Raw genomic sequence first — 23,001 nt, 5'->3', positions numbered from 1 at the left:
CCAATCAGAGATCAGCGTTTGGCTCATTCATCCAATCACACAGTCCGCCGAAAGGCTCGGGTTGATGACGCGGTTCAGGCATGTGTGCTCGAATTGGAGGATGTTGAGGTGAGTGTTATGGGTTCAATGTTTATGTTAACGTTGTGATCATATCGCTTGTTGTAATGTATTGCCCTATATACAGTAATCCTTGTTGATATGTAATAATGATTTCATAATAATAAACTCCCGCTAACCATAGCCTTCTGCAGATCTTCACATCAGTGCAAAGACAACACAGCGTTCATCGGAGGGGTTTGTTTATAGCCTTGCATTCAAGTTCACACCGAAGTATTGGATCTAATTTCATGCAGATGGCTCAGTCTCCACATCACGAGACAAAAGCTTTGCTTTACCGAGCTCCCCCAGAGGTGCGTGGTATGGTCTCTCTGGACCGAGACGCCTTCACTCAGACTATCGTCATTCCATCCCTACGGGTTCCCAAGGGCGTCCTAAACAAAGTGGTGAAGAGTCTGAAAAGGACGATCGTTCAGCGACCGGGTATACCGCGTGTGGTACAAGACAAGGAAGACGGCATTGAGGAGGATGACATGCGCCTGGTCTTGTTGGATCCACTCAGAGTGTCATCACTAAGTTCCTTTAACGAAGCCGAGACAGAGGCACTGCGGTCGTTCGCTGTCCCCCAGGAGCTCCAGGATTATAACCTGCAGCTGAAATACTGCAACCTGAAGACAGAGGAGGTACTGGAGGCTGTTCTCCCCGAGGGTCAAGAGATCACCTCCGCGTTCAGCCGGGTGGGACACATCGCACACATGAACTTGAGAGATCACCACATGCCCTTTAAAAACCTCATAGGTAAGGTTGTGAAAATATGTAGTTGAAATTGACTGAGATCACACACACACACACTGTAACTAACTAATATAGATAACAATTTGTAATCGTGAAGAAAGCACATTTGAAAGGCAGGCACTGATCATTTACAAGCCGCAGATGATGGAAGACATTCTTTGGGAAACAATTATATAATGCAAATTATGGGTTTGGACCATCAGTGATGGGGGGGGGGAAAGGGAAATGGTTAATACAAATAATGTTAACATGTACTGATGTGTGAAAATATTTTCTTTTGCACTACTACACATCCTCTCTGCTGCTCTCATTCAAGGCCAGGTCATAATCGACAAAAACCCTGGTGTGAGCTGCGTGGTCAACAAGACCAACATGATTGATAACACGTACCGCAACTTTAAGATGGAGTTGCTAGCCGGAGAGGAGAATATGGTGGCTAAGGTGGGGGAGACTTCAAACAACACTACTTTATTAGTAAAGACGAGGCGACGGAAGGTAGCGGTGCTAATCAGAGCGCTCTATCGATGGCGTGCATCTTCTGTTGCTGTTTTGCAGGTGAAAGAAAACGGCTCGAGCTACGAGTTTGATTTCTCGAGGGTGTACTGGAACCCCCGGCTGAGCACGGAGCACATGAGGGTGGTGCAGGAGGTGAAGCGCGGCGACACGGTGCTGGACGTGTTTGCGGGAGTGGGGCCCTTCGCCATCCCGGCGGCCCGCGCCGGCGCCACCGTGCTGGCCAACGACCTCAACCCCGAGTCCCACCGCTGGCTGCAGCACAACGTCAAGATCAACAAGGTGGCCGCCGCGGTGCGCACCTTCAACCTGGACGGCAGGGCCTTCGTCCGCGGGCCGGTGAGGCAGGAGCTGCCCGCGCTGCTCAGAGCCAAGGCCGGCGTTCACATCGTCATGAACCTGCCCGCCCTGGCGGTGGAGTTCCTGGACTCATTCAGGGGCCTCCTGGCCGGAGAGCCGAGCTGCGACGCCGCCCTGCCCACCGTCTACTGCTACGGCTTCTCCAAAGACGAGGACCCCGAGAGGGACATGATGCTGAGGGCCTCCCAGAGCCTCGGCGTCAGCCTGGACGGGAGATGCTCGGTGCACTTTGTGCGCAACGTGGCGCCGAACAAGGACATGATGTGTGTGAGATTCCCGCTCCCCAAAGAGGTGCTGTTCAGCGCTGAGGGTGAGCAGACAGGTGAGTAACCATGTAGCATCCACGTGTTTGGGTCTGTACGATGAGGCTGTCTGGACAGACCATCCCCCGACGTAAAGGGTCTGATACTATTTGATTGCCAACGTATCTCGGTAACTTTTATCTAGATCCAAAGGATCTTTTTTTATTCCCGCTTATTCTTACATGTGAAAAATGGGTAAAGGCTGAGCTTGTCCCAAAGTATCATTAAAGGTCCCATGGCATGCTTCTTTATGGATGCTTTAATATAGATATTAGCGGGCCCCTAACACAGTATTTGAAGACGTTCCCGAAATTCAGTCGTGGTGCAGAATTACAGCCACTACGAGCCAGTCGCACATTGAGCTTTCCCCAAACGCGCTGTTTCGGTGTCCGTAGCTTTAATGCAAATGAGGAGGAGAGAGGCGGGTGAAGGAGGAGGGTGGGGGCGTGGCCCTGAGCAGCTTGCAGCCAAGGTACCATGCGCTCTGTTTACAGTGGATGTATCGCAATGGCGAGGCGCGCACAGCCTTTGGCCGTGTTCTGTAATTATTCTAGAACACTCCGGGTGCTCTGGCGGGAGTCCTGGAGCTCTATATCTAAATAATATATTATACATCGGTATCTATATCATATAATATATATTATCACGGCCAAAAGCTGTGTGCGCCTCCAGACGATATTATGAATCTCAAACAATGGCGTCGTGTTCTCCGTGTACTCTGGTTCTTCCATGTCCACATCAATCTGAAGTAGACTTAACCGCACGCTGCCGGCTGCCCTTTGCCGGCGGCCGGCTGCCCGCTGCCGGGCGGTGGTGCTTGCACACTAGCCGAAGGTCGGAAGAACGAGTCAATAGTTTGCTTGCTCATTGTAATCGCACGTAGCAGGTTGTCAAATATTTCTCCTTCTCACAGACGTTTACGCACGCTCGATAATCTCTAGGACCCTCCCCCTCGACACATTAGCGCTATTCACTGTGTACAACACTTGCGTATGTGGCGCTCGCAAGGTCGTAGCTCATTGTCGGGCCAAATTCTCTGGGCTGAAAAAGCAGAGAAAGGGGAGGTGGCATCGCTCCTCATAACGACCTACGGGGAAAACGGCGCGTCTGAACTCGTTTTACACCCAACGACATTTCTGGCTACTGGGGGAGCACAGGTAGGCTAGGGGAACTCATTAATGTTAGAAAACCTCAGAAAGTGAAATTTTCATGGCATGGGATCTTTATATCACATCTTCTTCTGACAGTAATGGGTGCAATATGCTTCATGACACACCATTGTTATTGGATCAGATCTGTTACCTGCGGGCCCTCGAGCCTTCCTCCTCCTCCGTGACCTCACTGAGGTATCATCGCCCCGGGCCGGTCATGTAAACCAACTGTTGTTCCTCCCCAGGGCCTGAAGCAGAACCTGCTCCCAAGAGGCAGAAGTGTGGAGAGACGGCAGACTAGAGATGGTGGACATCAGGGTACTGCGGGGAGCACGCCGTGGTCGTTTATTTTATTTTTTTTAATTATATGCTAATGCCATAATAAATGGAGACAAACCCTGGATTGTTGATACTAATTTATTTTACTTTTGGGTGTATTATGTTAATATCTCTGGCTTGAGGTTATAATAAGGTTTGAATTTAAGATGGAAAGAAATACACACAACTAGTTCTAACAATCAGAATGATTTATTTACATATAAAAATAATACAAACTTCATAAAATAAAAACTTCTGTGAAAAGTGAACAGGCTAAAGCTCCTACTTCACAACAGCAGCGCTAACCCCGCGTCCGGGTGGTTTGGTCGTTGGCGTTTCTCACGGACCGTGAATCGGTCCCCTGCGCCGCCCTGCCGGTCAGAACTGGATCGGGAACAGTCCGCTGAAGGCGTCCTGCAGGGCCCGGTGACACGCCAGGCCAGAGGAGTAGCCCCCGGCCGTGTCCTGGGGCAAGGCGGCGCGCACGTGCTTCAGATACCTGGAGGGGCAGAGGAGAAGTGTGTCAGGCAGGCCACTAACAGCAAGTGATCCCTCCTTCCCACTGGACTCGTGTGTAATAGTCGCATGGTCATGTTTAATTTAAGACGCCCTTCCCAAGTAGTTGGGGCGTGCACGACATCTCAGCAGGGGTGAAAGGGGGTTAGGTAAGTGCAATCCGAGTCCAAACGTTTATTTTCCCCTCCTAATTCTACACTTTTTCCTGCCCTCTTCAACTGTTACCCCCTTGTTGTGACCAACAACGGCACGACCACCAGGACATCCACACTCAAACACCTCGTGACTAAAAGCCTCTGCAATTTAAGTTGAAGTATAAAAAAATAAGATGTCTTATTTTTAAGTGGTTCCAGACGTAGCCTGCCAAAGCCCCTTTCAGCCTCTCCAGCTACGGCTAAAGTCATTGTTTATTTTCACTCCCAAGTCAAAGATGGAAAAACAGTGGAGCTGTCAATTTAAAGCACTACCTCTCTGAGAGGTGCTCCTATACTTATGAATGTGTGTGTTTGTGTGTAAGTGGGGCTGGGGTGGGGGTCGGGGGGGGGACAGCTGACCTGTGGCCCCACCAACTCTAATCCTTCCTCTCGCTCTCACACAAACACACACACCTAAACTGTCAGGATTAGATTCTCATGGAGAAACCCACACAGGCCTCTCTGGTTTCTTGTAGCGTCCGAGGAAAAACTAGTCTGGCAGCTTAGATGCTAAGCAACGAGGACAACACGGGGAGGCCAGCTCAACGACTAGGTCGGCCTCCACCTCCTCCTCATAGCTACGACGAGGTGTCTGAGGCCAGCACTCAGCCCCCTCCCCTCTCCCTACACAAGCACTGTGGACTCGGCTCCTCAGATCTGTGCAGACTTCAAAGACGGCACAACTCAAGAGCCCATGCAGCCCTCTGATTCCAGCGTCTGAGTCACAAGAGGGAGCAAAGAGAGCACACAAAGGCCGGATCGTTTCGGAGGAGGGGTGCAACTGTCGCTGATTGCAAGCTGGAAAAAATAAAAGACATGTACGGTTTCTATACGTGCTCATTCATCTGCCATAAATTATGCAATTCCGTCTCAGTACGGACGAGAGCACGTGGAGCGCAACGCCGGAGGCCAATCAAATTTCTTTTTGCACACCAAAGCCCACTCATCACCCACTAGAGAAACAACACACAAGTTCAAAACAGGAGGCCCAGTGATTAATAATAACTTCATTAGGGCCAAGCTGCTGTGGCGTCCTTCACAGAGCACTTGAGGGAGGTCTTCTCCGATGGCTTCCTGCAGCGGATGAGTGCTATCTATTGATTATATTGTACTGGGCCTTTTTAACAGTGAAAAAAGGGGGCTATTTACGGCCCGGCTAAGTCTGCTCTTCCTGCTAATCTAATCCCCAGGCTACTCATGTGGTCATTCCTCCAAGAAAGCTGAGAGCTCTGTGTAACTTTATACCTGCCTGCCCCCAAGGAGGGGGGGGGGGGACCAGCAAGGTGGGGGCGAGAGGGTAAGAGAGATGGAGTGGTGTGGGTGGAGGAGGAGGACGGGGGTGGATGGGAGCAGAGAGAGGATATCAAGCAAAATCACCTTCGAGTATCATCACAGGTCCTCTTGTTTTTAAATCATCCCTCCCACTCACCCTGAACCGTGAGGGTGAGACCAGTTCTGCCCCATTACCCCGGCCGCTGTCAGCGTCCTCGTAAACTGGGGGCGCACCCCTGCACAACCCCCCCCCCCCTTTTGCCGGGCACATGTGGCGCTGGGGGAGACAGACGGAACCGGACGCCTCCCAGTACAGTACGGTGTGACGACACCAGCCGGTCAGAGCGGGGGACGTGGAACCCATCGCTCATCGGCCTGCACACACTGTGAGAGAGCGAACTCGACCTGGCGGCTCCAGACACCGCCAGACTGAGCATGATGCGTATCCCAGTGTCCGGTCACACCCGTGCCAGCGGCGTCGCTACCGTTCCAGCCCACAGTGTCTGTCTGTCTGTCTGCTCACCGAGACTAAGTCAGAGTTATACCTCCAGCCCACGCATCCCCTAACCCCTACCGCGCCCCCCCCCCCTTACTCCTGTTCCCCCCCTCTCTCTCCTTCTCTCCAAGGACCGGTCTGCCTTTTGTTCCCAGGACTTTGAAACCCAAGTCGTCGGGGCTGGTAACATCTTTCACTCTTCGGGCCCCACTGGAGCATTAGCAGCAACCCGATACGGGCCTTTTCAAAGCCACGTATTATTGGGTAAATATGGGTCACTTCGGACTGGTCCATTATGTTGCTGTTGGGGGGGGAGGAGCGGGTGGGGTGGGGAGGGGTGCGGGAATGGTCCGGGGCAAATGATGGAGACAACTGAACGCTGACCCCGTATGAAAGTGTGTGCCAGAATGAATTTGTCAGCAGAGTGGAGTCTAGGTGTTTTTTCTTCTCTTCAGTAATCCTGGGAGAAGGCGCTGACACACTGCTCCACATCCTCCACGTCCTCCACGTCCTCATCTGAGTCCGCAACACAGTGTGGGTACGGTCTATCCTTCTGCCTTGAGATAACGCAAATGGAAAAAGTAGCAACATACTTTTTAAACATATTTTAAAACCCTAACATGGCGGACCACTACTTTATTTTCAATAATAACGTCGCAATTCCTTTTGGAGAAACACCCAGACCCGCCACAAGACGACCATCTTTTTCCACTTGTGTGCGGAGCTCTGCAGGCCTGGGGAATGCATCAACACGAAACAACCGTCTTGGATTCCCAAAGTGGGGCGCTCTCCGAAGCCTCCCCTGCCCCCGTCTTCTGGGAAACGCTACAGAGCCTCATCCCTAATTCAAACAGAGAAGATAAGTGGCCACGCGTCCAGGAGGATTTCTGGGTGATTCCCAGCTGCAAACATCTCAGAGTGAGACGTCTGGGTTCTCGTGGGTCTGAATACCTGCGACCCGGTAGGTAGTAGGTACCAGGCCTCACCAGTGCCAGGCCTCACCAGTGCCAGGCCTCACCAGTGCCAGGCCTCACCAGTGCCAGGCCTCACCAGTGCCAGGCCTCACCAGTGCCAGGCCTCACTAGTGCCAGGCCTCACCAGTACCAGGCCTCACTAGTACCAGGCCTAGTGGGGTTAGTACCAGGCCTAGTGGGGTTAGTACCAGGACCAGTAGGGTTAGTACCAGGTCTAATGGGGTTGGTACCAGGCCTAGTGGGGTTAGTTCCGGAACCAGGGGGGTTAGTTCCGGGACCAGGGGGGTTAGTTCCGGAACCAGGGGGGTTAGTTCCGGGACCAGGGGGAGTAGCGGTTGTACAGTAGCAGAGGCGAGCTGTGGCGGGAAGCCCGGGTCTAGACTCCGGGAGTGGGATCAGAAGTGTAGTGGGAGTGCTGGGAAGGCCATAACGATGATGGAAAATGAAGAGAGGCCCATCACTATACAAAGGATATTTGAGATAGAGCACCATCAACACGCAAACCACAGAGACAAAGCAGCAATCAGAATCAGATGTGAATCAGACACACACACACCATGTTTGGAATTATGTGGTCGGGACAAATTAATTTGGCTCTTCAGACTTTTTCCGTCCTTTTTGTAAAACTTTGGGGAGAATTAGCCGACCTTCTCCAGATAAATCAACAAACGGTACCAGGCTCATTGTCTGAATCTGATGGCCTGTGGTTAAGAGTAATGAAACATAAGGATATATTTACACGTTCATATAATTAGGGAGAACAAATGTATTATTCTAATATATCCATTACAAAATAATATTAGCGAATCGTGAATGTAAACTATTTCTTTGTGGCCCGACTTTCACTAGAACGTCAACAGTGACCTTTAGAACCACACCTGTCTCCCCCCCCCCCCCCCCCTCCTTACAGCAACATCCCCTGATCCAGGGACAGTTGTTTATACAGCAAGGAGGACCCGCGCTCTACAGTTCAGCCTGTCAGCGCTGGCCATGACGGCCACCTGATATTTTGACATTCAGCACTTCAGGGAGAAAAATGGATTCAGCCGATGACGGGGAGGAAAAGAAAAAGAAAAACACGTCCGCAAAGTCAAATCAATAAAGCCTCCTCCGTACCGGACGTACAGCGCCGAGGACGACGCCGGGTTAGCCTGCCTTATTAAGAACGGGTGAGGGGGGCGGGGGGTTGACTCCGGGGCGCCGAGCATCAGAGAGAGAGAGAGAGAGGAGGCCAGGATGGCGAGCCGAGTCATGAGCTTTTGGATGGCAGCCGGAATGTTCGGAAGTCTTCCTTTAGCACTCGGGCCGCGGGGCCGAGGGCAGTGGTCGGGAATCCTGGCCTGGGAACGCCGGTGGGGGGGGGGGGGGGGGGGGGGGGGGGGGGGTCGCGGTGGGAAGGGTGGGGGCGGTGCAGAGCCGCTCACACCTGCCAGATGATTTGTCATTATAGAGGGGTCAGCACTCAGCTGTCACCCCCTAATCACCCCCCTCCCCACCCTGCCCCCCCGCCCTCCCCCCATCGCCCCTTAAGCTCTGCTCCGTCCTCTGAAAACACCCCCTGCATTCCTGAGAGGGCTCCGGTTTCGCTCGCAGAGCCACTTCCTGCTGCGTCCCGCGGCGCTGAGAGACACGGCACGCACGCTTATTGTGTGTAGGTATGTGCGCGTGCGTGTCCGTTCCCGCACACACACACACACACACACACGCGCACGGAGCGCGTTGTTTACTGAAGACGGCCAGGCGGTCCGTATCATATCCAGGGGGGGGGGGGGGGGGATATATATCTGGGGAAAACAAGCGGCGGGGGGGGGCAGTGGGCTCTCACAGGTAGGGGGGTCCAGGGAGGTAGGGGGGGTCCAGGGAGGTAGGGGGGGTCCAGGGAGGTAGGGGGGTCCAGGGAGGTAGGGGGGGTCCAGGGAGGTAGGAGGTTCCAGGGGGGTATGGGGGTCCAGCGGGGTAGGGGGGTCCAGCGGTGGGCTCTCACAGGTATACCATATCTGTCAACAGACGCCTTTCATCACCAGGTTCACGGGGTCAGGCTGTTCCGTCGAGCGCAGCTTCCTCTGGGACACCAGAGTGTGTGGGAGATAGATTTTAGCCCATTAGGCTACACACTGTCCACTGGATTAGCTTGCCTTGGGGTGTGTGCGTGTGCGTGTGCGTGTGTGTGTGTGTGTGTAATGCAGTGACATCATACTGAGATGATTTTGAAAATAAATAAATAAATACGTATCCATTATCATGCGCGGTATCGTCATTGCTGACAGACTGTTTGCTTTACCGACAACCAAAACACAGAGAGAGAGTTAGAGACAGAGAGAGACAGACAAACAGACAGACAGACAGAGACAGAGAGACAGACAGAGACAGACAGACAGACAGACCGACAGAGAAACAGAGACAGACAGAAAGAGAGAGAGAGAAGGAATGACACGGGGGGAGGGATATCAGTAACACTTAGTCGAAGGGCGAACATGTCTTGAGTGTTAACGCAAACGGCGTTGGCTGTCACTTGACCGTAACACTTATAGAAATACACACTGATTTGAGTGACCAACAAGCTGTCCTCCACCCAACCGCCTTTCGCGCCCCTGATAAGGGAGGCGAGCCAGGGGAGCTCCGCCTGAATGACCGCGCCTGTTGTGGGGGAGCCAGCGATAGAGAGCCATTGTATACAACCCCTCTGGTCCCCCACCTGTCGCTGCCCATCCAGAGCTCCTTCCACTCACGACGCCCGCAGTTGCACAGTCTGCCCTGATGGGGGTGGTAGAGGCCGGCTGGCTGGCCGGCCGGGCCCATGCCCCGACACCTAAACCACAGCCAGCCTTGGGGCTTGGAACGCCATCACAACCCCGCTAGCCACTCGATACAGCAGGCATCCCCTGTGTTCTCCTCCCAAGAGTTGTCTTCGGGTAACTTTAACCCTACGAGAGCCAGGGGCCAGGAGAAGCTGGGATGGGAGGGGGGGGGAGAGCAAGGGGGGAGGGGGGGAGGCCAGAGGCGGGGACTGGCAGCGTAATGATGCGCCGGTGTCATCGTTAACCAAACGCAATCGTAAACAATGGCCAGCATATGCCGTTCAGGGCAGGGCTGCTCGGCCCGGACACACCCAGAGCTTATACACGCATGTTCACACACACACACACACACACACACACACACACACACACACACACACACACACACACACACACACTCTGACGTGACTGGGAACAGAACCCGGTTTGCGGCAGGAGAACACCGTTTCCCAGGGGGATTGGTCCTCTGGTGATATCAGTTACGAGAGCACCTCAATCACTTTTGGGTGGGGGGGGGGGGGGGGTACCAGAGAAAGGTGAGTGTGTAGGGATGGAGGGGGTGGCAAAAGAACAAAGGAAGGGAGGGCGGGGGTATGAGAGGTGGGGTTGCAGCCCTGAGAGGCAGAGGGGTAATAATTCATACTCCATTGTGGTGAGGTAGCTCATACAACCTGTGTGTGTGTGTGTGTGTGTGTGTGTGTGTGTGTGTGTGTGTGTGTGTGTGTGTGTGTGTGTGTGTGTGTGTGTGTGTGTGTGTGTGTGTGTGTGTGTGTGTGTGTGTGTGTGTGTGTGTGTGTGTGTGTGTGTGTGTTCTTTCCCCAGCTCTTAAGAGGGGAAAATGAGCCGGCTAATCCCTTGTACATCAGTGCGCCCTCCGCCTGGGGGGGAGAGAGGAGACATTTCCACTGTTCTGTCATTGAGGAGGGAGGGGGGGGCCTGGGCGTGACAAGTCAGGAACACCATTAAGCTAAAAACCCCAGCATGCGACCCAAACTGGGGCGGGGCGGGGGGGGCGGCGCCAGAGCGGTCTGCCCGGGTCAGAGCGATGTTATAAATAGGAGGAGCTATTCAGCCTGCAGTCTGGGACACAAATAAACCTGTATTTGCGTGTGTGTATGCACGAGTGTGTGTGTGTGTGTGTGTGTGTGTGTGTGTGTGTGTGTGTGTGTGTGTGTGTGTGTGTGTGTGTGTGTGTGTGTGTGTGTGTGTGTGTCCTCTAGGGGGAGTGGGTTTAGGCTGGGTCTAACCCTATCCAGGAGGAGGCGTGGTCTGGGCCGTGGGAGGGGGGGGGTGGGGGGGCTCCGTGCTCCGGCCCGTGGACCGGAACGAGTAAACAAATGAGGCCCTAAAGTTAAGAGGCTCTGAGACAGCAGACTACCCACCAGAGGCCCGCCACTCCCCGCGTCTGCTCTCATTTATTGTCTCAATTCGTTCTGGTTCTGACCGAGTCGGCGCTGTCCCGGTCAGAACCGGATCATCTGCGAGGCAAAGACAAAAAGCTGCCGGCGCAGGCCAACAACAGCATGTGCTTGTTATGGCTCATACTAAAAGAGAAGATCAATATTTGCGCAGATCTATGGTTGGGAAAACAATAGAGATCTTGCCTCAGCTGACTGTCTGTTAATGGCCTGTTTACAGAGCCAGGATAATGGCCTGGGGGGGGCTGGGGGCTGGAACCCAGGCACGCCGGGGGCTGGAGCACCGGCACGCCGGGCTACACGCTGCTCCTGTTCCTGCCCGTGCCCGTGCAAAGGAGAGTGCGCAGGGTCACCACCAGTCAGAGCCGGGGGATTTGCCATTCTCTCAGGAGTGGGGGTTTGTGTGAAGCTGTTGACAGACAGATTTGCAAGTGAAATCGTCCGAGCGGCAGAGCGAGGGCACCTGAAGCCTTCACCGTACCTGCCTCCTCAGCCTCATTGGGCGATGCAAATGTGCGCTCAGACGGCCAGCGAGGCGGCCGTCAGACTCCAGTTTGCGACGCGAGCGCAGAAGGCATCGACGCGGTCAGACGTCTCCAGCGCCAGACGCCTCAACGCTTCACAGCGACGCAGCAACGTGTTGAAGGACCGAGGGCTCAGATATCTGAGGGTTCAGCTCGAGGTCCGCGTTATTGTGGCAGCCCAACATTTCTTTGGGATGGGGGGGGGGGGGGGGGGGGGGGGCACTATTGTTATACCAAAAACCACAGTCATTCCGAACAGCTTTCTCATAAATGATATTCTTTGGCAACGCCGGTCACCGTTTTAATTGGCTGAATGAAAGCAAAACAAGTCTCTGGAGACGCTATCTAACGGCAGTAAAAAACCAAGATGAAAGATGAAAGAGCTCGGCTCGCGGTTCATGCGAGGTCCTGCAGGACGACGCCCTCGTCTCCTTCGACCGTCGCTACTTAAGCATCAAAGCCGTGCGTGTGTGCGTTCATAGGGCTAAGTGACCGGGTGGAGGTTCCCCTCCTCTCCTCTCCTCTCTGGGGGGCCATCACTCTGCTGCCGTCAGTCCTCCCTCTCAGCCCTCCTCCACCCTCCAGAGCTTCTGTTGCCCTGCTCCTCTTGCACGGACTCTGACCCCTCACCCCTCCTGGCCGGTCCGGGCTCCCTGCTGGGATCACAGGGCTGGGACGCATGGAGAAGCCATTGGTGCTTTTTTAGTTCCTGAGGGCGGGACCTAAGAGACGTCTCTCTTGCGGACGCCGAAACCGTCAAATATCAAATCATCCCGAAAAGAACCTTGTGTGCTCTGGGTTAATAGACCGCAGAGACTCCATCACTCGGCGCACGTATCAGCGTGGCGGACAAGTCCGGTCCTGGCCTTGGAAGAAGAAAACCGGAGCGTTTCCTACTTCCATAACACGACGTTCCCCCAAGCAGAAGAGTTGCTAGTGTAGGAGGAGCACGAGGAGGGGGTTCATTCGATTGGCTGAATAGATTTGGGCATAAAATAAATGATATTGTTTTGTTTTATTAAATATGGTTAAAAAGGAGAGTAATATGGGCTGTTGTTATTTCTAAACCTTTGTTAAAGCAAATATGTATTGGTACTACCACAATACTCTGAGTTAGCTCCCCCCCTAACACATACGTACACTGAGGCACTGTTACAAACATGTCGTAGAGATGGGCCGAGACAAGAAGCCGGTCTGGGAACATCAGTCAAAGATCCATTTACTCCTGGCTCCCTGCCAGGCGTGAAGAGGCCCTCATATCTCTCTCTCTCTCTCTCTCTCTCTCTCTCTCTCTCTCTCTCTCTCTCTCTCTCTCTCTCTCTCTCTCTCTCTCTCTCTCTCTCTCTCTCTCTCTCTCTCTCTCTCTCTCTCTCTCTCTCTCTCTCTCTCTCTCTCTCTCTCTCTCTCTCTCTCTCTCTCTCTCTCTCTCTCTCATGAATATTTAAGTGTTTTCTTTTCCCCATGCACATATGTGCGTAATGTGCACATGAAGGCTCCTTCCCCAACAGCTCTGTGAAGAAGGATGCTACACGACCGAGGCACTCGAGCTCATTTAACCGCTGATGCCCATTGGGTGCTTAATCAGAGCTTACTGCAAAACGACACAGGTCCCGTTTAATCTCCTTCAGCCAATAAGCAGGGGCGCTGCTATAGTTCTATAGGAAGTAAACCAAGTTCAACTTCCTGGTGCGCAAGCGCGTGTGTTGGTCCCCAGGAGAGGAGTCCAGACTAAACACGTTGTCCGTTCAGCTGTTACCCTCACCCTCTCAGCCCCGCGACACCAGACGAACGCCTGACAAGTGCCCCGAACAGGAAACTAAAACTAACTTTTTCCACCGGTTTGCGAGCCCAACCGGAATGGGGGGAGGAGGAGAAACCTCCAAATATTATCCTCTCTGGCATTGGGGCAAAGCCGGTTGAGCAAGCCCCTGTCAGATGGACGGGCTAATTTCAGGGCTTTTTCTGCCAATGCAAACAACTGTTCTTTCTTGCTCTCATTGTCAGCACTTGAGGTTTGTGACGAATTCTTGAATTCACCCAGCCAACTTCTCTTCCCCCCCAAGTACTTTTTCCCCCCCAACATCTGATTTGTCCTTGTCCAACATGGCAGTCGGCCTCTCAACGCCTACACAGCCCGGTCTTAAGGAGGGCTTCTATGGAAAACAAACGCAGACACAGATGCTCAAACTGCACACATAAACTAAACTGGGATCTCTGTTTTTTTCTTCTACCCCTGGGCCCTTATTTATAGTGAAACCATCGCGGCCTCCGAGGAAGCAACGTGCAGACTTGACTTAGTAGTTCCATGTGTTGTGATGTACACAAGAGCTCCTGTACCCCCACGGTATCTCAGCTGCCTGGAGGGGCGTCTCCACGTTCAGGAACAACATTACGTCATGTCCGTCAACTAATGTCACGTTCATATTTGAGCTCAGCGACAACTTTAGATTTACTCGCGAGGTGAAGATGAACAGAGGCACTCTGGGTAATCATCATTATCGAGTTTCCATTTCCATTTATTTATTTAGCAGACACTTTTGTCCAATGGCCTTACTACTAAGGCAGAGAACGATCAAAGTCCACAATCAATACGGGAGCACCTATGAACTAAGTGCTCCCAGATCCCAAACTCCTCCGAGTGCTCATGCGTCAAATATGCTTTATGTCAAAGAAACAATACGTCAATAAAAGCTTATTGTCGTAAAAAGGAAAACCGTACGTCAACAACAATAGGGCCATGTTAATTTTAAAAGGCCAGCAGCACAACAGGTCGGTTTTGAGTCAGGCATATGGAACCCTTCTAGTAAACGCGCGGTGGGTCAATAGGCTGTGTTAGGGTTTCTACTTCTTGTTTTATAACCTTCCTCTATCCTGCATTCTAACAAGTGTCAAAATGACGGACAGGGCGATTCTGTCCTGGAACCGAAGCCACAGTGTAGGGCTCTTCCCCTCTGTGGTGAACATCGCGTTGTGTGGGTTGGGCGCCGATCTGTGTGTGCCGGTGAGCAGGGCTTACGCTTTGGGTCTGAATGAGCTCTTTCCTGAGGAGGCCGTGCAGCGCCAGCATGCAGCTCCCTCCTCTGCCGAGCGCGGGGCAGCTGTCTTTAATAAGCAGCAGGCTGGGTGTTGCTGTTTATTCAGGTATGAGAGGCAGGGACAGTACGAGGGGCGTGGCCCGACCCGTTCCTGGCAGCAGCGCAGCCCTCCTGCGGTTTATTTTTGGGGGGCAAAGGGACAAGTTGAGACAGACACAGACATGGGGACCGAGCAGGGAGGAGGGAGGGACCGAGCAGGGAGGCAAAGAGAGAGATTTTTGAAAGGAAAAAATGAAAAGCGAGTTGGAATGAACACTGAAAAGCTCCACTCTGCCCCAGCCCTGAATGGACTTCCTGTGTGGAGACGGACCCCAGAGACCACCTGGGAGGGGGGGGGGTGTGTGCAAGCTCAACTCTGGCTGTCCCGCGTGCGTACCGGTCCAAGACAAATCACCAGAGGTGCTGCTGTCACCAATGGGCCTCAACCGGGACAAACAGCCCCTTTAAATAGGGACCTGCTCCCCCCTTACCCACCCCCAGTGGCCCCTTCACCTCATCTACACTCTCTGACTGCACCCCCATATTCATGCAGACTCTCCCCACAGGTCACAGGGCTTTAGGGGGGGGGGGGGGGGGGGGGATGCGCCCGACAGCGGGACTCACTTTTCACCCTCTCACCCCTCTGTCTGTGTTCTCTCCCCCCTTCCCACACGGACCACATCAAATGCGCTCTGTTGTGGTGGCGGTGCTGCTGGAGTAAGGCGGTGAGTCTGAGTACATGTGACGTTAAAGCCTGTTTAAAGTCTGTTTATGTAGTGCGTGTGTCTCCGTGTGTGTGTGTGTGTGTGTGTGTGTGTGTGTGTGTGTGTGTGTGTGTGTGTGTGTGTGTGTGTGTGTGTGTGTGTGTGTGTGTGTGTGTGTGTGTGTGTGTGTGTGTGTGTGTGTGTGTGTGTGTGTGTGTGTGCTCGTGTGTCTCTATACGTGTGGATGTGTGTGCTTTTGAGTATCAATGCTCGTAAAAATCCCGCCGCTCAACTGAATCAACCAAACGCAGGGTGAAGAGGTGTCAGCAGATTCTCCAGTGTCACACTTAACGGAGCACAATGCACCCTGGGATCTGCGGTTTGGTGAACCGGGACGCCGTTCCTCGTTGGACCATGCCTCATCTATCTCTGTGGCAGAGCCCGTCGGCCCCCCCACGGTCCTGCAGGACCCCTGAAGTGCTGACTCCGGACCCCCGTCCGCCCGGGCCCCCCCGTCCCCTTCACCTCTCGTCCCGTAGCCCCGATATCCAGCATGCGGCAGAAATGGCGAGGTGTCTTTCATCTGCATATTGAACAGCCTGGCCCACAGAAGCGGGGCCTCAGCACTTCACTGCATGCATAATGTAAACAAGCAGCACTTGTTCTCCCTAAACCCACCTACAGCCCGCAGAGGGCCGGGGCCGGCCTTAATTGGACTCTTCTCCAATTAGTTAGGCAAATGAGACTGCATGACAAAAATCAATAGTCCCTTTAACTCAAGGGGAGAGAAATTAAGTACAAAGGAGCAGGAAAAGTAGAAAGTGTCGTGTCGTGCGTTGGAATATGCAAGGTTGAGCAAAAACTAAAGTGCTTCTGAGAGGCTGGAGAAGCAGCCGAAAGTCCCTTTCCACCAGTGATCCCACGACAAAGGGGAATTCACCCTTTGTTGCCTCTCGCACGCAATAAAAGAGCGAGCCGCTTCTGGTGTGTGCGGGCAGACGATGGACGGCAGCGAGACGGCGCTGGCCTGTCTGACGGAGCCCGGCTCGCTGAGGCCGGGAGCGAGGGCGTCCGGGATTGATTGGCCCAGAGGGGCTGTCAGGGAAAGCACTTCCTGTGTGTTAATGGACGCTCCTGCAGAGAGTGAGGCGGCCTGTGGCAATAGGCAATGCTAGCCGTTTCCCCCGCCATCTCTCTCTCTCTCTCTGCTGTCTACCATCCCTCCCTCGCCCTTCTCCCCAGATGCTTCCACTCTCTCAGCTAATCAGAGTGGAAGTCGAGGGAGAGAGGCCAGGCTAGCTGGAGAGGCACAGCGTTGTGGGAGGATCCCTCTGTTCCTCTACCAACAAGTCCTCGTCGTAAGCTAAGCCTTCGCTTTTCGTTCAATTGTTCCACTTCCAATGAGGCTCAATGAAAGTGGATCCTGGGAGAATGTAATGTGTGTGTGTCTGTGTCTGGTCCGTACCCGAGTCTTCCCAGATGGTCCAGCTCTGGTACCGGGGGTCCGTAGGTTTCGATGAAAAGAGGCTGGTAGCGGTAAAGGACTTCCTCTATCTTGGCCATGGGCTGGAGGGACACTGTTTGGCCCTGGAGGGGGAGGGGAAGGGGAGAGCGAGGGGGAGGGGTAGAAGGAGGGAGAGAGAGAGAGAGAAGTTCAGCATGATACAATAATCTCCATTGTCTCAGGACTCGTTTTAGCTTGCCATTAGCCCGTGAGCGGAGTAGGACTAAAGTGCATTCAAAAACCTCAAGGTGACGAAAATACCATTAGGGTGCAAATGAGCTTCACGTCAATCACAGCTAACAGGTAACCACCGCAGGGTCTTGAATAACTGGTTTGTAAATTGCAGTTTTGTCCAACGAAAAGTTTTTTCCCACTTCCTCACATTGTGTGTAACTAGACGATTATAACAGGGTCAAACACTGCTCAAAATCACAAACATCTCATCAACCTAGAAATGTTAAACGTTCATGTACAACATACTACTATCCAACAATGTACTGTAACACACATGCTTACAAAAAAAGTACTGAAGTCTAGGTTACATGTACAGTTAAAGTAATGAAATTGAGATCATGAAACATTGCAGACTTAAGCATTTCCAAATCAGGAAGAAAACTAAAACAACTGCCCAAATGAGTATTTTTCCATTGATTACAGAATGACCCCTTGCCTGACCTTCAGGTCCTCACCTCATCAGCCCCGGCCCTGGGCCACGTTCCAGACCTGGGGAACGGGTGCCAGAACGCACCGATCACCTGAACCAGGATGGGGCCGAGGCCAACACACACAAGAGGGCGTTATCACGCACTAAGAAAGCGTTTTCTCAGTACGCATTTAGGGAAAAAAGTCCCTTGAATCCATAATTGTCAAAGGCTGGGGTTTCAAGCATTGTGCCAATCAGTTGAAATAAAGACGCTGGCCGCTCATGCCCTTGAGCAAGGCTATTGAGCGGGGAACGTGAGCCTTCTGCAGGACGCTGCAGAACTGCTCACTATGGCCGCGTGCCAGGGAGCAGGTGGAGGAGAGGAAAGGTGGAGGAGAGGAGGGTGGTTATATCTACCAAAGTGGGGTCAGACAACCATGTTACTCTGTTATTAAAGAAACCAACCCAGTCCTAGAAGCGTGCAGATTTAAAAAAAAAACTTTCTGGAACAGTGGATTGAAAAAGACCAAAACAGGGGAGCCGACCAAGTCTAAACTAGTACCAGGTGTCGTGCAGCCCACCCATCACCCATACCCACCCCCATTACCCATCACAGCCCTACAGACCGAGCCTGAACAGTGACAACAGCTACCAGCAGTGTACAACAGAGCAGACAGGTCCAGCCTCACACCTAGCAAGGCTGGGTCCGCACTGAGACATGAAGGAGTGTTTGCTACATAAAACACGGTAGAAGGAATCACACACACTTCTCCACCGCTTTCGCTTGACCTTTGACCCTGAAGGTGCCAATGCCCCCCTCCCCTGTCCCATCCATCCTGCTGCTGCGTTGAGCCCCACCACAGTCTAATGGAAACCAGACCGGACCGGGTCAGACCAGACCGAGCCCGGACCCCTTCATCCGTCTTCCTGCAGACATGCAGGGCCATGTGACCCCCTGCTGGGCGGATTGGAAATGGACTGTCTAGGGGGGGGGGGGGGGGGGGAGGGAGAGAGTGAGAGTCACAGAGAGATAATAAGACACACACACACACACACACACACACACACACACACAAGAGCTAGAGACAGAGTAAGGACATCTGATGTTTTTGTGACAGGGCTGAGCCCACCCCCTCCATTCTAGAGAAGTTTCCTTCAGATTCCACTTCAAGGACACCTTGAATCCTGGCAGAGACAGACCAGCCAAACAAACACGGCCCAGAATATATAAACATAAACACACACACACACACACACACACACACACACACACACACACACACACACACACACACACACACACACACACACACACACACACACACACACACACACACACACACACACACACACACACACACACAATCGAGAGCGTGGATCAACGCGATCCATTGGCTTTCTGTGAAAACGTTTTAAAGTCCATAGTTGTGGTCGCTCAGTCCGATCCCGGAGGCGGTAGCGTCCCGCTAATGCACTTCGTATGGCCCGTCCCTCCTTACATTACAACCTGTTGAAACCTTCCATCACACACTCATCAGCGCCTCCTATTAAAAGCTTGTCTGGAGCGCTGGATACGCTTGTTGTTCCCAAATCCTGTGGTCAGAGACAGCAATGCAGACGGGGGGGAAATGGAGAGTTGGGGGGGGGGAGAGGGAGGGGGAACGAGCGATAGAGCACAGCAGAAAGTGACTGTTTCCACCGGCCCCTAGTCAACGGGCCAACACAAACATCTGCTTTTAGCATTAACGGAGGCAGATATTACTACCTTTGCACAATGTGTGTGTGTGTGTGTGTGTGTGTGTGTGTGTGTGTGTGTGTGTGTCCAGTTTAAAACTCTTTTAATACCCCCTGTGACACTTAAAAGCGACCTCGGGAGACCATCCGTCTTAATAAAACCGCAGGGGAGGATAACTCCAGGAAATCACATTGAGCTAAGGGGAGCTCTGTCTCTCTCTTCCCCCCCCCCCCCCTCCCAACGCCTCAGTGGTCCACCCTCACCCCCCACCCCTACCCTCACCGTCCCTTCAGGACCCGGGATCGGGGTCCCGGTTCCTGCTCCCGGCATGGGTGTGTTTGTCTGTGTGTGCAAGTATTGTGTAAGTAGTATGTGTGTGTGTGTGTGTTCGCCTGTGTGTGTGTGTATGTGTGTGTGTGTGTGTGTATGTATGCATGCATGCAATTGTCAATATGTGTGTGCGTGTGTGTGTGTGTGTGTGTGTGTGTGTGCGTGCGTGCGTGCACGTAAGTGTCCCTGAATTGAACAGACACAGGGTTCATCCAGTGTGATTCATCCCTCCGTGAAGCAGAGCCAGTGATCCAAGCCCGGGTGCAGCTCCATGCTTTGGGCTCTGTTTCTCTCCACCAAGGGATTGCACATCACAGACATTTGGAGAACGTAAACATGAGACGATGTTGATTCTATTTACTCGACAGGTTTATAATCATTGCATCTTTGTCGAACGGAAAAATTATTTGCTGGATTACAAAGAACAAACCAGCTCACTCCGCAACGGTTTCATGACTTTCTGGTAAGCTGCTGGTGGCCTGCCAGGTCCAACACTGCTACTCTACTTCCTCCTCATCCCGGGCAGAGCAAGAGCGTCCTTTACCTGTCTCAGGTAAATGAAACCGTCACTCTTCAGTACACAATGAGGGGAGATATGAGGATGAAGGAGAGAGCAGGGTTTTCCCCGTTCTGAATCCCATTTTTAATAGTTCCTGCACCCTCGATGAGAGCTTAGAGTCGAGTCAGACACCCCACTCCTCCCCAGGCGAGATGAAGGCTTTCACACCTCGAGTGCGATACACATGACGGCGTGGTTCAGGCAGAGGTTGTTTCCTTTTTATTTGGTTCGGTTGATGTTCAACAGACTTTGTTTCGCTGTCGTCTCTCTTCTATTGGTAAGACAATCCGAGGGAAACTCACAAAGCTTCCTTGTTGCGGACAATAATAATGGAACAACAACTTGCGGTCTTGGGTTTTTTAATTTTAGTTTTGAGTTCTTACAAATTCAAATGAACCATGGGTCACTAAATATTAAAAAAAACACGTTGTTTTTGAGTGACCACAACCACCTGCATCATGAGGTCCTCCACCCTGTTAAGGGTGGTGCTTTCACCTCCTGGCTGCACCACGTCAGGAGGTGAAAGCACGGCTCATTTTAATCGAGGAAAAATTATCTTCTGCATGAATACGTTTCTTATTCCAGTTTGCAGCAAAAGTGCACATTTACCCACAATGCATTGTCTTTTGGGTTTCCTTCCTGTAGGCGGTCTGATCCGGTTCATGACTCAAGCAAACCAAACCCGGGTTCCCCTGGGAGCGGGACGAGAGCCGGTTCTCAAGCGGACCAGTGTTGGAACGATCGTTCACCCGCCCCAAAGCAACCCGTGCTATCAGGGACACCCCAGGGATTGATTCAACGGACCCAACCGCTCAGGAAGGTGTTACCGTGTTGTCTCATGAACAGCTGGTTTGAGTCGACGACCCTGGAAGAACTGTCCTTGAACCAGAACACCCGCTCGGGACGGCCGGCCACTGTCAGCTGGCACTCATAAGGGGTCCCACTGCGTGTCCCCTGCCCCTGTAGCGCTGTAGGCCGTCCCAAGGTCACAGGAGACACAGTCTCCATCTGCACTTGCAGTCAAAATCATCACACCACTATCCCCAACCCCACCACCACCACTATCCCCAACCCCAGCCCCCAGCCCCGCCCCCAGCCCCAGCCCCAGCCCCCAGCCCCAGCCCCCAGCCCCAGCCCCAGCCCCCAGCCCCAGCCCCCAGCCCCAGCCCCAGCCCCAGCCCCAGCCCCAGCCCCCAGCCCCCAGCCCCAGCCCCAGCCCCGCCCCCAGCCCCAGCCCCAGCCCCAGCCCCCAGCCCCAGCCCCAGCCCCAGCCCCTCCCCCAGCCCGTGGCTGCTGGGCAACAAGCTGCTGGGAGCCCTCAGCAACAGGCTGGAGTGCTAATTGCAGCGATGGGGCGAGCGCTGGTGGTCATTGTGTCGGGGATCAGTCCAGCGCCCCGGCTGAGGAGCCAGCCTAGTGCCATGCCATCCGGAGCCTGCTGCTTCCTGCCCGGGCACTGCCAGCGCTCCTGGGCGGATAAAGAGCTCTGCCCCCCCCCCCCCCCCCCCCCCCCCCCCCCAGCCCAGTAGGCAACAAGTAGCGAGTGTAAACGCCGCCTCCCCTTCCCATAGCGGTTTAAATATAACCGGCTGACCAGCAGCAGCTGCCCGGCGCAAAGCCCCTAAGGCTGACAAGTCCTTTTTCCGCTGCCCGGCCACGGAGGGCCCAACCCCCCAGCGGGGGCCGAGGGGCCAACCTAAACAGGGCCAAGTCAGGGACAGGGGCAAAGGTGTGAATGCCCACATGTGCTGGTGCCAATCATGTCTGGAGGAGAGAGAGGAGGGGGTTCCTCTTTAGTTCCCTGACCCCCCCCCCCCCCTTCAGGAGCCCCCGGCAGCTATCGTCCTGCGTGCCAACAAACCAATAAAAGTACAAAGGTCACGCCCTCCCCAGGATAAAAAACAACCGCGTCTTCAGCCTGAGAAAGATGGAAGTCAAGAGAGGATGTGAATCATGTTCGGAGAGAACTCACTCACTCACTCACCCTCACCCCCTCACCCACACACACACACACACACACACACACACACACACACACACACACACACACACACACACACACACACACACACACACACACACACACACACACACACACACACACACACACACACACACAGTACGTGGAGGCTATATTGGATCAGAAGTAAAAGGACGTCCCTACAAAGAGTGTCAACAATTAGGGAGTGATCTATATCAACAATACACAATCACACAAAACAGCCTGGATGTGCACGATGTAGGGGGGGGAGTTGTGAACACCTGCCAGGTAGAACAGGCTGGACGGGTCTCCGGGAGCCCGCCGGCTTACAGTGACGAGGCTCTCAGAGGTCACAGCAGAGGACAACCGGGCTAAACAGCCCTGAGCAAATACGCTGGGAGCCAGGGCTGGTTAGTCGCTGTGCGTGATATGTGTTTAAACATGCAGACACACACACGCGTAAATACACAATCACACACATTCATAAATACACACACACTCAATTGTTTTCTTCAGGGCGCTTCGAGAGAGTTAAAATCGAAACACAGAAAGAAATGATCCCAAAAGGTTATAATTTCCAAAAGCTAGGCGCCCCATGTTTACAACGTTAACAACCCGCATCAGGCCGAGTGTGTGAGTCATGTTGGTGCCTCTGAGGGGCGGTGTGCGTGTGTTAAGCAGTCAGCTGTCCCCCCGCCTCCAGCAGCGGCCTGGGGCCGTGCGGTGACATGACGCGGGTCTAGATGGTGTTGAGGGCTCCTCCAGGGTGGAGAGGCTCTCCAC

At 53.4% G+C, this 23,001-nt stretch overlaps 2 protein-coding genes across 4 annotated transcripts in view; one reads left to right on the top strand and one right to left on the bottom strand.

Moving 5' to 3' along the window:
• Positions 1-19: 19 nt before the first annotated feature.
• Positions 20-3,740, top strand: trmt5 (tRNA methyltransferase 5). Of its 3 annotated transcripts, none has more exons than XM_056590973.1 (5): positions 20-108; positions 252-855; positions 1,169-1,293; positions 1,408-2,047; positions 3,424-3,740. In XM_056590973.1, exons 2-5 carry the CDS (start codon positions 348-350, stop codon positions 3,477-3,479), a joined length of 1,329 nt encoding a protein of 442 aa, XP_056446948.1. In that variant the 5' UTR covers positions 20-108; positions 252-347; the 3' UTR covers positions 3,480-3,740. The 3 variants fall into 3 exon arrangements, with proteins under 3 accessions (XP_056446948.1, XP_056446947.1, XP_056446949.1); XM_056590972.1 differs by having other exon boundaries at positions 242-855; XM_056590974.1 differs by lacking the exon at positions 20-108 and having other exon boundaries at positions 115-855.
• mnat1 (MNAT1 component of CDK activating kinase) overlaps positions 3,692-23,001 on the bottom strand; it is a 32,314-nt gene continuing 13,004 nt past the window's right edge. The window contains exons 7-8 of the mRNA XM_056590975.1: positions 16,932-17,053; positions 3,692-3,995 (exon numbers count right to left, since the gene is read on the bottom strand). Of these exons, the coding sequence (XP_056446950.1) occupies positions 3,875-3,995; positions 16,932-17,053 (243 nt within the window). The 3' untranslated portion in view covers positions 3,692-3,874. The remainder of the gene's footprint in view (positions 3,996-16,931; positions 17,054-23,001) is intronic.

Source organism: Gadus chalcogrammus, chromosome 5, assembly GCF_026213295.1.
Source record: "Gadus chalcogrammus isolate NIFS_2021 chromosome 5, NIFS_Gcha_1.0, whole genome shotgun sequence".
Taxonomy (NCBI): domain Eukaryota; kingdom Metazoa; phylum Chordata; class Actinopteri; order Gadiformes; family Gadidae; genus Gadus; species Gadus chalcogrammus.
The sequence above is the reverse complement of the archived record's forward strand: the minus strand, read 5'-3'. Positions and strand labels throughout refer to the sequence as shown.